General features: G+C 39.7%; 1 protein-coding gene across 8 annotated transcripts in view; it reads left to right on the top strand.

Annotated features, from left to right (window-relative positions):
• LOC136886732 (serine/arginine repetitive matrix protein 1) overlaps nt 1-17,509 on the top strand; it is a 104,488-nt gene that overhangs the window by 42,897 nt on the left and 44,082 nt on the right. For all 8 annotated transcript variants that reach the window (XM_068230737.1, XM_068230743.1, XM_068230740.1 and 5 more), the window contains one exon: nt 20-254. In XM_068230737.1, coding sequence (XP_068086838.1) covers nt 20-254 — 235 coding nt within the window. The remainder of the gene's footprint in view (nt 1-19; nt 255-17,509) is intronic.

Genomic DNA, 17,509 nt, shown 5'->3' with positions numbered 1-17,509 from the left:
AAATGTTTCATGATTTCAGGCTCCTAAGACAAGGGGCAGCAATTCTGTCAATGTGGCTCATTCTCCTGCATCTAAGAAGCATAAAGGACGTGTAGTATCCCTTAGAGGAGCATCGCCCACTGCAGAAGCAGACAGGGAAGAGAAGGCGGTTTCCTCCAAGAAGCTGAGAAAACTTCCTGTGAAGACGCCCAACCGGTCACTGGAGAAGCTGGTTAAGAAGCAGGAAACAGCCACAACAAATGGCAGAGTGAAAGGTGTGGTGCTCATCAGTTTAAGTATCTGCTCTTTTAGCAAACTTTATTGATTGTAGTTGCAAGGTTTAGGGAAGACTGAATGTTTAACCTTAATTATCTGAAGTATACATTGATCATTAATTACCAAAAGGTATAAAATGACTGGGAGGGATTCAATACGATGGAAATGTAGTAAGCAGCTTAGCCTAGTCTTAGTGGCAGACTATGCTGAAAGCCTACAATCTAATATCTTCAAGCTTGAAAAGTGGTGCTGGGAGTATGCTGTGAAAATTAGCGTTTCCAAGAATAATGTGGTGTAAGTAGGAAGAAACCTTAAGAGGATTGAATATCAGGTAGGATATACGAAACTGGAACAAATTAATAATTTCAAGTATTTAGGAGGGTAGTATACTAAGCAAAATTTAATTCAGGTCCGATGACATAGATGTTAGGTCTCTATAAACAACAAATATCAAAATTTGAGTTGTAGTGAAGCTAATGCAGTGATTTTGCTGTTGCATTCAAAGACTGTATTTACTTGCCTGTAGTACCCCAGTTTTTTTTTTTTTTAACCAAATTGTCAACTTCAAAAGTAGGGGAGAGTATAATAGGTAAAAATTTCACATAAGATTGGTTAGGTTGCCATGGTTTAAAAGTAGAACATTTAGCACCTTTTTGTCAACACACAAAATAGTTATTTAAATCTATACTTTATTTACACAGAATATGATGTTAGCACATTTTGAATGTTTTTGTATCAGCCTCTCCTGCATTAACACTACTCACTGGTCATATGATTAAATTCTGCGCCGCAAGGTTGTGTATTGTCAGAAGTCACACGACAAAGCGTTGATATTCTACCACTTATCGGTATAATCTGGTGGAAGTCGCTGACACAGTGATGTCCTTCTCAGCAACTTGGTCCATTTTGGCACACAAAGTGCTCTGACCAACCCCTTACTTGCAGATTTCACGCAGACTCTTTTGTGATTTATAGCGTTGCTATTGTCATTGCTTCTATAACCCATCCCAGAACTTGTATGTCCATTTTTCCTTTGTTCACACCGCAGCAGGAATTTTTTTTTCCTTCCCACTAATTTATCTCTCTGGTTTCACCAATGATGAATCGCACATGGCTGCACTTCGTATTTACGTCTAGCCGCTCTCGCACCACTTTCTGCACCATATTGTAATACATTCAACTTGAAGGATGCCGTAAAACTTGTTCTCCAGTTCATTTCTACTCTTGCTTGTGTACTGGATGCTTCCTAATTACACACTACATTGTCATGTGGGACGTTAAGCTCGGAAGCTCAAAGGGAATTTAAAAATCTTGGGTAGCGGGAGAGAGTAGCCAAGGCGATTGTAGCCCCTGTGCGTGGGGGATGCAGATGCCTGTCGTAAGAGGTGACTAGAAGGGGCGACCAAGGGAGTATGTATTAGAACTATGAAACCAGTTGTGATTAGTACCATCACGCGGGGAACACCATGGATCGCCTTTACTTGCGAGTAGTACCGCTACGTTCGGTACACAATAGGTTCGTGATTAGTAGCTTCTTCTTCTTCCGTCTTCTTTTCTAGCCTGTTTCACTCCACTGCTGGATATAGGCCTCTTCCATATGCTTCAATCGTCTTCGGTCTTGAGCCACTTGGAACCAGCATGTTCCAGCCAACAGCTTTATGTTATCGAGCCATCTCTTCTGGGGTCTTCCAATGCCTCTTTTGTGTTCCCATGGTCTTCAGTGAACAATCCTAGAGGTCCACCTGTTGTAGCCTTGTCAAGCTACGTGTCCTACCAATTGCCATTTTAGTCTTGCTACTCGCTCTAGGATGTGTGGTGTCCTCTGAACGGATCTTATCCCTAAGGCTGATCCCTGGCATCTGTCGCTCCATGGCTGGTTGTGTTCGCTGAAGCTTGCAACCACTTTCCTTCGTCAGTCATCATTACCAGACCGCAAGTAGTAACTGGCAGCATGCATGTATTATAAACCTTGGCCTTCAGGTAATTGGAACATTTTTGTTGGTCAGGATGAATTTTTCTGAATGCTGTCCAACTCTTACCTATTCTGTAAGGAATTTCTGCACATTGGTTGTCTTTTCCAAGTTTTATCTTGTGTCTTAAGGCCGGTCTCCACTGATTAACATGTAACACCAATATGTTAAATTTAACATGTTACAATTGACATGTATATTGTGACTGTGTCTTCCAATTGATTTTGCATGTTAACTCAGAATGTTGAGGTTAACACTTTTAACATGTTAGCGTGTTCATGTCAAGTTAATTCGTTGTTCGTGAGATGTCGGCACAGCTTTGGCAACTTCCGTGCTGTTTCCATTCCAACGGATAGCCTAAAAAACGCAAACGACGTACTTCTCGTGAAGTAGGATTATAGTTACAACACTCTGCAAAACTCATTCTCTTTGTTATAAGCTACAAATACAGTACGCGCACGTATTTCGTTCTCTCTGCACTATATCGTTACTAAAATTTATAGTCAGAAATGGAGTGGAGAAGGAGATTACTCTGGACTTAATGATTATAATAGAAAGGCCTTGTTTTTGGGATGTCTCATCAAAGGAATACAGAGATAAAGCGAAGAAAGCCGGCATTTTCCAGGAACGCGAAATTATCTATAATTTTCCCGCGAGGGCATCGAAAAATACTAGCGTCCCTCCACTCCCAGTACAGTCGAGAATTGTAAAAAGTTCAGAAAATTCTGGATTCGGGGATGGGAGCGGACGAAGTTTATACTTCCAAGTGGTTTGCTTTTGAAGCAACGAGCAGGATGAGGGGAGGAAATGTGCCTAATAAAACTGCATTTCTGAATCATAACAAGAAGCAACGGTGGAATAACAAAGGCCAAATCCTCTTCATTGTTTTTTATTTTTTTGCTAGTGGCTTTACGTCGCACAGACACATATAGGTCTTAGGGTGACGATGGGATAGGAAAGGCCTAGGATTTGGAAGTAAGCAACCGTGGCCTTAATTAAGGTACAGCCCCAGTATTTGCCTGGTGTGAAAATGGGAAACCACAGAAAACCATCTTCAGGGCTGCCGACAGTCCACTGTCCTTGTCTGAAAATCCTAGACACTACCTAAATGTATTACCACAAATTGATATAATGAACTACCTGTATACAGAAAAAGGAAGTCAAGTTTAACATGTTTATTAACTATCGACACAATGTTAAATGAAACGGTATTCAACATTTAACATGTTGATGGTGTCACCAGTTAACATTTAACACTTTTAACATTTAACATGTTGTTAAATGTTAATCAGTGGAGACCGGCCTTATGTACTCACTGACATCTTCTATATATTGGTTTCCCATTTTAAGTAGTTGACTGCCTGGGCGTAGTATTTTCGTTTTACTAATGTTCATTTCCAAACCAATCTTAGCAGAGGCAGTTTTTAATTCTTGTATCATGCTTTCTAGCTCGTCTAGATTTTCACTTATCAGCAAAATGTCATCAGCAAAACGCAGGTGGTGCAAATATAACCCGTTGATTTTTATTCCTTTGTTATCCCTGTGAAGGGTTTTAAATACATCTTTCAAGGCAAGGGTAAACAGCTTTGGAGAAATTGTCACCTTGTCAAACTCCTTTGCCAACTGGGATTCATAAGTTAGAAGTAACAGACATGAAAGTGGCAAGAATGATTGCTGGTACAAACAGTTCGGAACAATGGCAGGAGGTACTCGGAATGAGGGGATAAAGGCTAATTTAGGAATGAACTCGATGGATGAAGCTATATGCATAAACCGGCTTCGATGGTGGGGTCATGTGAGGCGAATGGAGGAGGATAGGTTACCTAGGAGAATAATGTTCTCTGCTATGGAGGGTAAGAAAAGTAGAGGGAGACCAAGACGACGATGGTTAGACTCGGTTTCTAACGATTTAAAGATAAGAGGTATAGAACTAAATGAGGCCACAACACTAGTTGCAAATTGAGGATTGTGGCGACGTTTAGTAAATTCTCAGAGGCTTGCAGACTGAACGCTGAAAGGCATAAGTCTATAATGATTATGTATGTATGTATGAGGTCTTCGTCCACTCTGACTGCCATTGTTTCTTGATCATAAATGTTTTCCAGGAGCGTTATATACCTTGAGTTTGTGATTAGTAGCAACAGAAGGTAATTATTATTATTATTATTATTATTATTATTATTATTATTATTATTATTATTATTATTATTATTATTATTATTATTATTATTATTATTATTATTATTATTATTAACAAATACATTGCAAATGGGAAATATCCTGGTGGCAATGATCATTTACAGTAATGTAATAATAAAGTAAACATAATTACCCAACAACAAACAAACAGAGAACAAGAGTACAACAAGCAAATCCATGGAAAGAAAATATTACAAGAATTAAGTTTAACATTCTAAATCCAGCATCATCATATACAAATTCACAAACAACTTAAGTATTTCCAGTACTTAACACTATGAATTACAATACTATAGGTTGAACTTCCTACTAGCTTAACACTACAAGTGGTAATAAAGTCAAGTTAAAAACATAACTACCCAAAACAACAACTCTGGTATAAGAAGCAATTCCATGGAAAAAAAAGTATTACAATAATTACTACTAGTTTAACATTCTAAATCCAGCTTCATGTACAGTTTCATACACACCTTAATTATTGCCAATACTTAACACTATGGCTTACAAAACTATAGACCGAGCTCGATAGCTGCAGTCACTTAAGTGCGGCCAGTATTCGAGAGATAGTGGGTTCGAAGCCCACTGTCGGCAGCCCTGAAAATGGTTTTCCGTGGTTTCCTATTTTTCACGCCAGGCAACTGCTGGGGCTGTACCTTAATTGAAGCCACGGCCGCTTCCTTCCCACTCCTAGCCCTTCCGTGTCCCATCATCGCCATAAGACCAATCTCTGTCAGTGCGACGTAAAGAAACTAACAAAAAAAAAAGAAACCAATGTTAATAAAGTAATGTTAAAAACATAATTAACCTACAAGAATAACACCAGTACAACAAGCAAATCCCTAGAAAGAAAATATTACAAGAAATACTACTAGTTTAAGTTTAAAATTTTAAATCCATCATCATATACAAATTCACACAAAACTTAAATATTTCCCAGTGCTTACCACTACAGCTTACAATAATATAGGTCGAACTTCCTACTAACTTAACGTTACAAGTGATAATAAAGTAAAGTTAAAAACATTGGTAATTACCCAATAACAACAACTACAACGACATGAGCATAACAAGCCATTCCCTGGAAAGAGAATACCACAAGAAAAAACTCCTAGTTTCACAATCTAAACCAACAGAAAATCACAAATTCAGTGTCCATAATTTAGAACTTTTACTTTACACTAGCACTAATAGTCTTCCTAAATGAATCTATCAAAGACTGCTGCAGGTAATTTATTCCAATGCCTTATGGTCCTGTTAACGAAAGAAAATTTGCCCACGTCCGTATGCTGATTTCTGGCCCTAATTTTATGTTTATGATCATTTCTCGATAAGTACGAGGGATGTTTCAACCTATTCTTAATACTACTCCAGGCAGCCCTTCCTGTATAGCTCTTATAAAGACACCACAGGCGAGCTCCAGTTCTTCTAGATTCAAGACTTTCCCAATTAATGGTATTCCTCCTATTCCCAGTTACGAAACGCAGCGCTCTTCTTTGAACTTTTTCGAGGAAATTTATTAAACCCACCCTGCACGGATCCCAGCACGCAGATCCATATTTGAGAATCGATCTTACCAAGCATTTATAAGCTTTACTTTTAGCATCAGAATTAGCTTTCTTGAGATTCTGCATAATAAAATGTAACGATTTCCAGGATTCCTTAACTACATTTTCCACTTGCTCTGACCAGTTTCTTTTCTAATAGTAACACTTATCAACTTCAACAACACTTTCTCCTCCAATTTCATACCTCTTAGTTTACAAAATATTGGTTTTGGTAACAATACAAAACAGGATGAAATCATTAAAAAATTCTTTGTAGAAACCCATCACATCTAATTGGCTAGAAGGGGAGTGGGAGCGAAAAAGTTGAGAAATCAAGCCTGTTGATTTCGTGTAAATTATTTTACACACACACACACACACACACACACACACCCTTTTCACTGATGGTTCAAACAAGCCGAAACACGTTTGAATTTGATTACTCCGTCTAATGAAGGAATATATGATGTATTGAATTAGGAGGATACACTCAATTTTTCACCTTTGTAAAGTGAAAACCATCAATACAGAATGATCCTAATATCTTGTAATAGCAAGCATTATCAGCCATTAATACTCAAATATTAGGTCAGGGCCCTGAGCCAGAATTGAACCTAGGACATTCTCTTCATATCTAAAGTTTGCCATGTTACAATAAGTTGTAAAATAAAACACAAAGGTATTTTAAGATCGTTACAATATGTGTAGCAGGTTTTTTTTTTTAAATTATTATTATTAGCTTACAGCGTCATAAATTACAAAGAAGTGATTCTATGGTTGAGAAACCAGTCATAAAGAGCCCAAATTAGCACACTGGGGTGAAACGCTTGCAACCAGGAATGAGTTAGCTGGAAAATTATGTCCAATAACGGACCAACTATATTGGTATTAGCTAATTGTAAGTCGGGAATAAAAATGATGGATAAAGATGTACGTACAGTACTGTGCAAATTAATCGGGACAAGGTGGCAGGTTGTAATTTTTCCCAGTGGTTGGCAACAGTTCGCTATACCTGCTTTTTCTCAGATCCCATGCTCTCTGCATTAACAGCGTTGCAGAGCTAGTGGTAATTAGAGAGTTGCGGGCGGCTTACTTAATTCACAGAGGGGTGCACAGCTGTGAGCTTGCATCCAGGAGATGAATAAGTACAAACAAAAGAAAAGAAAAAAATGCTTGTTATTAGCATGTTCCATCTAATTCGCACAGGATTGTGTAAACTGGCATCAGTGGTGGGGACATGTGACATGAATGGAGAAGGATAGACCACCTGGGAGAACAACGGACTCGTTCGAACTCCACTGTCGGCAGCTCCAAAGATGGTTTTTCGTGGTTTCCAATTTTCACAGCAGGCAAATGCTGGGGCTGTACCTAAGGGCACAGCCGCTTCCTTCCCACTCTCAGGACTTTCCTGTCCCATCGTCGCCATAAGACCTATCTGTGTCAATGCGACATAAATCCAATTGTTAAAAAAAATAAAATAAAAAAACAATACTACTGGCAAGAAGTACTGTGTCAGGCTCATTGGCTGAATGGTCAGCGTTGAGGCCTTTGGTTCAGAGGGTCCTGGGTTCGATTCCTGGCCGGGTCAGGGATTTTAATCGCCTTTGATTAATTCTTCTGGCCTGGGGACTGGGTGTTTGTGTTTGTTCCAACACTTTCTTCATATTCAGACAACACGCTATACTGCCAACCACCAGAGAAACACGCAATAGTGATTACATCCCTCCATATAGGGTTGGCACCAGGAAGAGCATCTGGCCGTAAAACAGGACCAAATCCACATGTGCGACACAGATCGCCTTCGCAACCCCACAGGTGTTGGAACAGCATTAGAAAAAGAAATATTATGTCATCTGCATATTACTGTAGTTCTGTGTTGATCTTGATTCTCACTTCTTTAAATACTACTCCCGAGTAAATGTTGAATAATAATGGGGACAAAACACAGCTTTGTCAAACCCCTCGCCTAATTTCCATAGAATGTGATTTAGCATCATCAATCTTCACCACAGCTTTCTGATATTAGTAGAGGTTTTCGATGATCCTTATATCTTTACTGTCGATGCCAGTTTGTTGAAGTATTCTGATGAGCTTCTTGTGTTTTACGATATCAAATTTTTTCGTAATCTATGAAACAGGAAAATACATCTTTCAGTTGGTCCCAGCTTTCGTGGAGAAGAGTTGTGAATCCAAAGAGAGTCTCACAAGTTCCATAACCATTTCGAAATCCAAACTGGGTAACTTCTATCTTGTCTTCACATTTCTTTGTTTCTTTTGACAAGAACTAAAAAGTGAACACATGGTGGCCAACTTCCAGTTCCATCCGTTAAACACTCTGGATGAATTCAATACAAAATAATTGCTGGGAATACAAATAACTTTCAACAGACGTGCCCTACTGGTTTGAACCGTACATACCAAACTCAAAGACTGGAATGATTTGGTATGTCTTGCCTGGCACATAATTTCATTATTTTTCATTTGAAATAAGGATAGGGCATATCTGCACACCAGCTTAACACAGTGCTTCATTTTAAACTTGCCTCCTGTACACAGCTTAGATTCGACCAAATATTTCACTTCCCAAAGCACTTTCTTTGTATGAGAATAGAATGCGAGAGGGAGCTAACCCTCACAGACATGGAACCGAGATATTTTGAGTTTTGCATTTGTCTTTATTGCATGAAATTGAGCACATTAACAGTCACCTTTCTGGTTCATAAACATTTATTTATAGTCCAAAAAATATACAGGCTTCCTGGCTTTGATCTTAATGACACAAATGCTGCGAAATTTCATTTTCTGCCCAGATGAGTACATCTCTCTCTTGGCTAGATTTGAAGTTGCTGCTTGCAAGTGCATGTGTTAATGGCTACCACTAGCTGACGTAATGTTACCGTTTGGCTTAGCTCCCTCACCCACTGCAAAATTGCAATTCAGAGATATTCCAATATCTTTGTTTTGTACTGTGGGACCGAGCTCGATAGCTGCAGTCGCTTAATTGCGGCCAGTATCCAGTATTCGGGAGATAGTAGGTTCGAATCCCACTATCGGCAGCCCTGAAAATGGTTTTCCGTGGTTTCCCATTTTCACACCAGGCAAATGCTGGGGCTGTGCCTTAACCACCTGCGTGCCACGCGCCGATCAGATCGGCTTTCGCTCCTCGCGCGAAAAGTGCCAGAGCCGACTGGATCGGCGCGATGATTTCCTAGTGTTTAACGGCTTCTGCTAACAGATGCCTCTGGGTGTTTTATTCCATTAGAAAGCTGAGGTTTCAAGCTTTCACGAGAGTGGCATAGTTTTGGCCTTGGAGATCTTTGACACGAACGGAGGGAGTTAATAATCTGTGATGTTCACAAGCTCTGAGTTGTTGACAACATGGCGAGCTGTAGTAGAGATCGTTTGGTTGCCGGCTTGGATGACGATATAGCATATTTAGAGGAAAATGATATAATAGCAGATGAATTAGAGTCGGAAAGTGATTTTGATAGTGACGTGATACCAGGAACATCGCCATTATCACCAGTACCGAAAAGGAAGTGCTATTCTGGCCCCAGTATATCGGGTGTTCAGGTTAGTATGTACTCGATTGCAGTCTGTGGAACCAATTAAGAATTCACTGCCAGTTCTGAGTGATTCAGAAAGTGACAATGATGATGGAGCTATGGATGATGCGAGTGATAATGACAATAATAATGAAAGCAATGTGAATGCTAATGTTTGCTTCCGAGAAATTTTTCCGAACCAGTTCGATAGGCCTACCACTCCCGTCATATACATGGAACTCGCTGGGCCTAAATATGCGCCTCCACATAATGCCCCTGTAATAGATTATTTTCAGTTCTTCACTAATTCATTGATAAATTTGATGGTAAATGAAACAAATACGTATGCCCAACAATTCGTCTCAATATATGCGTTTTCACCACAATCAAGAGTTAAAGTTTGGCGGGCTACTTCTGTATTGGAAATGAAAGCATTTCTGATTGTAATTTTTAAGGGTGTATATTGTTGAAATATGATCATTGTTAAGTTTTCACTAATAATTATTGTGTACTCCAAAAGGGTTATGCATTAAATTATTGTTCAATGCCAGGTACGATTGACAGTGGAACAACAATTTCAGTGAGGAAAATGATGAGTGCAGATTTTTAAAAAATACGTTTTGGGGTGGTTGTAGGTAAATTAATTACATTTTTAATTACGCTGTTTTGTTTAGAATTGTATGTGTATTTTACCTATGTTCTTGGATTTAGGCAATGTTACAAACTGTATTTCCAAAATTAGACTAAATCTTAAAAATAAAAATGAAAATTAACAATTGTTAAATTGTTGCCAATTAAAAAATACATTGGAGATGTTTTTCACATTTATAAGCATTTCTTGGTAAAGTCAGAAGTATATTTTACATAATACTGCAAGAATAATGCATATATTTAACAAAATAAATTTTTAATTAATATTTCTCTGAAAGTCTGCAGAACCACTGAAAATAGCTTGGCATTCTTAGCCATAATTTCAGAAAATTGCTTGGCACTAAGAGGGTTAATTAAGGCCACAGCCGATTCCTTCCCACTCCTAGCCCTATCCTGTCCCATCGTCGCCATAAGACCTATCTGAGTCGGTGCGACGTAAAGCAACTAGCAAAAAAAATTGTACTATGGGAGAGTAAAAGTGGATAATAATTATTCATATATTCTGGGATAATAAATATATAATAGTAATATCTAAGTGTGTCAATTCATTTTTTAACAATTTGTGGGTTAGCTCCCTCTTGCATTCTAGCACACAATTGCATCACACCACATTGTATGTGTTTGAACATATCCGTTACCCACCACTGACATCTCAGATTTCTCCTCTACTCAGCATAAGTGTGCCCTAGACTCACCACGTTATATCTTGTTGCCGATAACACCATAACACCGAACCATGCAATGTTGACATGTTTTGATTGTGTCTTTGACAACTTGCAGTATTGCCTGCTTTGTCTCTAGTTTAATTGGGACCAGGTGAGTTGGCCGTGCGGTTAGAGGCGCGCAGCTGCGAGCTTGCATCCAGGTGATAGTGGGTTCGAATTCCACTGTCGGCAGCCCTGAAGATGGTTTTCCGTGGTTTCCCATTTTAAACAAGGCAAATGCTGGGGCTGTACCTTAATTAAGGCCATGGCCGCTTCCTTCCAACTCCTATGCCTTTCCTATCCCATCGTTGCCATAAGACCTATCTGTGTCGGTGTGACGTAAAGCCACTAGCAAAAAAAAAAGTTTGAGTAGCTCTTTACATTTTAAATGAAATCCTTATCTGATTGAATTACTAATCCGGGTTTGTCCACTCTGCTATTACATGCCAACTCACGAAAGTACAGTACAAGGTGGTTCTGATATAACCAGTTCTAAACAGTATGGAGGCCTTCATCGTTGGCCACCAATTCAGATGCATTGGGCATGTCCAGCACATGAAAGATGACAAGGCCCTGTGACTTCGCCGAATGGAGCAACTCGGACGGTCGTGTCGAGATTTATCCCTTCCATCCGCCTGCTCCTAGCGGTTGATCATTGGCGTATGTCTGTTCACTGTCAGGACTTGGAATCATCTGTAGATGACTTAGGTACTGGGTAGGGTGTTGTACTCAGTAGAGAAGTTGCCACACTGCGATCTGTTGAGACTTGGGACTTCCTCAAAAAAGTCTATATAGTGAAATCAGTCTAAGCAGGAGACCCCATGGTGTCCCTCTGAAGGGCTATAAAGATCAGATTAAGAAGACTTTCAAGTGCAGCCAGTATTCGGGAGATAGTGGGATCGAACCCCACTGTTCGCAGTCCTGAAAATAGTTTTCCATGGTTTCCATTTTTCACACCAGGCAGTACTTGGTATATTAGTGCAGAAGACCACACTCGCTGTTGCACAATTTGCACATGAACATTGCGGACGGGAGGTAGAAAAACATCCAGGACCAAATAACGCCAGGCTCAACCACGACTTGCACACACTCTTAAGATCTGCAACCAAAATGATCATATGTTTCATGCCGGGATTGGTCTCCGAAGTCATCAAAGGCATCGGCATCTCTGAATTCAAATATTAGAAAGGTCACAGGTGAGGTCTGAATACTCAGATACGAGTATCAGCCGACGAGTATTACGAGACTTCCCTATTTGAATCTTGGTATTGTACTGGCTGGGACGTGTATCATTCGCTGCACTCAAACCCTCCCATCTGACTGCCACATGGTATAGTCTGATTCACCGCTCATCTCCAAGCATCCACAGACCAGTTGCGGTGCTCTTTAAACCACCAAATATGTTGCTTAGCATTCACCAGCGAAATGGGAGATTTATGGGCAGCTGCCTGAGCCTTGACACGGAGCACATCCATTGTACCATCTGCACAGTATTAGTATTTATTTATTTGTTGTGTCAAAAGCACTAAAATCGGCTACATATAAAATACCAATTTTATACCGTTATACTCCTCGGATTAGTTCTCTGTGTTGTCTCTACTACTCATATTTTAAATGTGAATTTCTATCTTATATGACCTGTATTCTTCTTTCATGATTTTAGAGATAGCACTTGCTCTTAAATGATGGATTTAGGCTTCAACAAGCTATACTGGGGCAAATAAAAGCAATATGGACAATTTAAGACATTTTTTAAAGTTTTTACTATTAGTATCGTTATTGCATACCAGTTGGTTTCGTTAGTTATTTCACTGAACAAAAACAATTGAAAAAAAAACTCTAATTCAGTCTCTGGTTTCATACCTTGCGGTACTTTGTAGCCTGAAACCGCTGTAAACGGCGATGTCTTGAAATCTGGACCTGTTGATTTATAATTGCGCCAGCCGTCAGCAGGTTACGGTGCACAAGCCGACCATCGCCAGTTCACTTGTAGGCGCCGTTAAATGCTATTCAGTGGGGTACAAGAAAGGTGTAGAGGTTCGGAAATGCTGGGTTTTGTACATTTACGTGACATATGCGACATTGAACAGTACCTTATACAGTATATGACTAGGAGAGCCCATGGTGACTGTATTTTTTACTATCGCTCGAGCCTTCGTGCGGGTGAGTAGACTGGACACAGCTGACGGCTACACTGCCATCTAAATAATAGATTTTTTGACTGACTGTCAAATAGTATCTGGATTTTACAAAGTTCCACGCTGAATCAAAGGATGGCAGTACAGTGTAGCATTGTGTATTCTGTCAGGTAAGGTATGGCAGACAAGCAGTGTGCAATGAAATGTCATCAGAAAGAGAATATTGTAATGTTCAGTCTCTTCCGGCAGATGAGGGGTAAGGATTAATAACAACAAAACATAAATGAAAAGAAAGAAAAAGGAAATGAATAAAGAAAATCCCAAGTGGTGGATCTGGGCAGCGTAGGTCAATCAATCAATCAATCAATACTGATCTGCATTTAGGGCAGTCGCCCAGGTGGCAGATTCCCTATCTGTTGCTTTCCTAGCCTTTTCGTAAATGATTTCAAAGAAATTGGAAATTTATTGAACGTCTCCCTTGGTAAGTTATTCTAATCCCTAACTCCCCTTCCTATAAATGAATATTTTCCCCAGTTTGTCCTCTTGAATCTCCAACTTTATCTTCATAGTGTGATCTTTCCTACTTTTATAAACGCCATTCAAACTAATGTCATTCCACGCCATCTCTCCGCTGACAGCTCGGAACATACCACTTAGTCCAGCAGCTCTTCTTCTTTCTCTCAATTCTTCCCAACCCAAACATTGCAACATTTTTGTAACGCTACTCTTTTGTCTGAAATCACCCAGAACAAATCGAGCTGCTTTTCTTTGGATTTTTTTCCAGTTCTTGAATCAGGTAATCCTGGTGAGGGTCCCATACACTGGAACCATACTCTAGTTGGGGTCTTACCAGAGACTTATATGCACTCTCCTTTACATCCTTACTACAACCCCTAAACACCCTCATAACCATGTGCAGAGATCTGTACCCTTTATATACAATCCCATTTATGTGATTACCCCAATGAAGATCTTTCCTTATATTAACACCTAGATACTTACAATGATCCCCAAAAGGAACTTTCACCCCATCAACACAGTAATTAAAACTGAGAGGACTTTTCCTATTTGTGAAACTCACAACCTGACTTTCAACCCCGTTTATCAACATACCATTGCCTGCTGTCCATCTCACAACATTTTTGAGGTCACGTTGCAGTTGCTCACAATCTTGTAACTTACCGTATTTCACGGCATAATCGTCGCACTTTTTATACCAAAATTTTCGAAAAAAATTGTAGGGTGCGGCCATTATACGATGAATATTTAATACCAGTATTTGTATTACTCAAAAAATGTATTTATAACTAAATTGTATTTGATACAAATTTAAGATGCACGTAATACTCGTGTTTATACATCAAAATAATTAAAATAGTCTAAAACAAAATTCATAATTTTTCGCAACAATTCGGCGAACGTTTTTCCAACCTGAAAATAAAAATGAACGTATTAAGTTAATTTGTCATTAATTTGAGTATTAAAGTTAAAATATTACTCTTGCAAAAAATTATCGCTTTGTTGTGAAATGCGGACTTACCGGTACGCAATTTATTCCAAATCTTCGGTGTCGCTATCGCAGGTTTTGCTATCTGATGCGCCGTCCTCGCCTCTGTTAATACCAGTATCAGATTCTTCGTCTCCCTGCCACACTGCGTCATCTTCGGAACCGTCTAGTGCATTCGAAATCCCAGTCCTTTTGAAGCTCTTGGAGACTAGTTCAGGTGGTATAAGATACCAACTCTTCTTCACCCACGAGCATAACAAGTCCAAGGGTGGACACCTGATATTTTCGGCGGGCGTCAATTGCTGATCGCCGCTCATCATCCACTCGTAAAATCGACGTAAGTGGTCTTTAAAGGGTTTATTAACACATACGTCTAGTGGCTGCAAAGCAGATGTTAGGCCACCAGGAATGACTATCTGCCGTGTCTTATTTGTAGTGAGAATTTGCTTCACTTCGTTCACGAGGTGACCTCGGAAACTATCTAAAACAAGCAGAGCTGGTTGTTTTAGTAGTGCACCAGGTCTTCTATTCCACACAGTTTTAACCCAGTCCAGCATGAGTTCTACGTCCATCCAACCCTTTGGATGCACTCTTACATGAATTCCACGGAGAAACTGTATATTCTTAGGCATCGTTTTCCTCTTGAAAATGATGTAAGGCGGCAACTTTCTCCCGTCAGCTGTAATGGCTAGCATTGCCGTGCATCGCAACTTCTCACTACCGCTGGTTTTCATTAATACACTCCGTGATCCTTTTAGCGCAATAGTGCTGTTGCGAGGCATATCAAAAAAGATTGGAGTCTGATCGGCATTACCGATTTGAGAAAGCAAGTACGAAGTTTCCTTGCGCAAACGTATGACAAATCGGTTTAAATTTACAATCTTGTCCTTGTAATCAGCAGGCAGCTTTTGGCTTAGTGTTGTTCTCCTTCACACTGACAGATTGTGTCGTCGCATGAACCCCTTAATCCACCCACGAGTCGCCTTAAACTGAGTTACCGGTATGTTGTGTTTGCGCGCTACCTCCTGTCCCTTAATTTGTAACATTTCATATGATACACTGCAGCCATTGTTACGTATTTCACTGACGTACCTAAACACTTCTTCGTCAATTATAGGAAACTTCCCTGTTTTAGGACCTCTAAACGCGCGTCTAGAAGGGTTTGTGCTTTTTAGCTTGTTTTTTACTTTCCGCCAGTCACGCACCAACTTTTCACTCACAGAAAATTTTCTTTCTGCAGCTCTGTTCCCGTGCTGTTCAGCGAAGGCAATTACGCTTAGCTTGAAGCCCGCAGAATAGTTTCTATATTTACCCATAATCGCTTATAAATGCTTCACACGTTAATGTTTTGCGATATAAATGACTTTCCGTAATTGTTCACTATTAAAACAAATTATTTCTGCAAACACCCAAAACACAAATTAAAAACTTAAATTCTCACGCACACGTCTACAGTAATCACGTAAATCTGAAACAAATAAATGCATCTGTGATCTGTCCATTCCAGAGCAGCCAATACTGTTAGGCAGCAAGGAAGCATGCAACAATTTATCAGTTTAGCTCGTTGGTTGCGACACACTACTGCGCTTGTGCAAAGCTCGCAAACCGGAGCTCTAGCTAGCGCGGTGTAGATCTACTGTATAGTTGACTGTATTCCGAGACGTCAGTAACAAACATTCATTTTTTTCAATTTCTTTTAAACATACGGTAATTAGGTTAATGTTTCTTCCCAGTTATTGATGATTTTACATTACATTACTGTCGAGTTTATAAAATAAAACTTTAATAGCATTGGATAATAATTATCTTGACTGCTTGGATAAAAGTTTTCATCCCATGCCCGGACACTTATGACATAGTAGTAAGATAAGAGTCTAGCGATGACAACTGAGACATCGTAAATAATTCGGCTGAATAATTCCGTGGAAATCTGCGTTATCGTCTTGGATTTCACTTTGTGCGCAATAACACAGGAGCCGGTCCCATGGTGTAGGGGTAGCGTGCTGGCCTCTTACACGGAGGCCTCGGGTTCAATTCACGGCCGGGTCAGGGAATTTTACCTGTATGTGAGGGCTGGTTCGAGGTCCATTCAACCTACCTAGCCGGTATTTCCTGGCGACGTTGCCGATAAGCGATAACTTACAGCCTTACGTATTTCAAATGGGAACTCATAATATGTAGGTGGTGAATAAATAGTACACTGTCTCGCGACCACGTTGTCAAACTGCCGATAGCCTACCGGTAAGCATAATATGTAGGTGGTGAATAAATAGTACACTGTCTCACGACCACGTTGTCAAACTGCCGATAGTCTACCGGTAAGCCATGCGTCGTACATATACCGGTATTATTTATTTATACGTTGTGCAACATGTCGCAAACGTGACTGTGTTGCCAAATTGCCCATAAACCATACACGTATTTAAATTGCGCATTCATGTGCAACTTACGTTGCAGTTCCATTTACCTTTTAACCAGATTAGTGAACAAAATTTGGACGTGCGACGATTATGTAATTAAAGGTTTAAAGTCCGATTTTTGTATTGAAAATAAAGGATGCGACGATTACGCGGTGGCGACGATTATGCCGTGAAATACGGTATTTATCACTCTATAGAGAATAACATCATCCGCAAAAAGCCTTACCTCCGATTCCACTCCTTTACTCATATTTTATATATATAAGAAAACATAAAGGTCCGATAATACTGCCTTGAGGAATTCCCCTCTTAATTATTACAGGGTCAGATAAAGCTTCACCTACTCTCATTCTCTGAGATCTGTTTTCTAGAAATATAGCAACCCATTCAGTCACTCTTTTGTCTAGTCCAATTGCACTCATTTTTGCCAGTAGTCTCCCATGATCCACCCTATCAAATGCTTTAGACAGGTCAATCGCGATACAGTCCATTTGACCTCCATAATCCAAGATATCTGCTATATCTTGCTGGAATCCTACATGTTGAGCTTCAGTGGAATAACCTTTCCTAAAACCG

This window comes from Anabrus simplex, chromosome X (genome assembly GCF_040414725.1).
Source record: "Anabrus simplex isolate iqAnaSimp1 chromosome X, ASM4041472v1, whole genome shotgun sequence".
Lineage (NCBI taxonomy): Eukaryota > Metazoa > Arthropoda > Insecta > Orthoptera > Tettigoniidae > Anabrus > Anabrus simplex.
The sequence above is the reverse complement of the archived record's forward strand: the minus strand, read 5'-3'. Positions and strand labels throughout refer to the sequence as shown.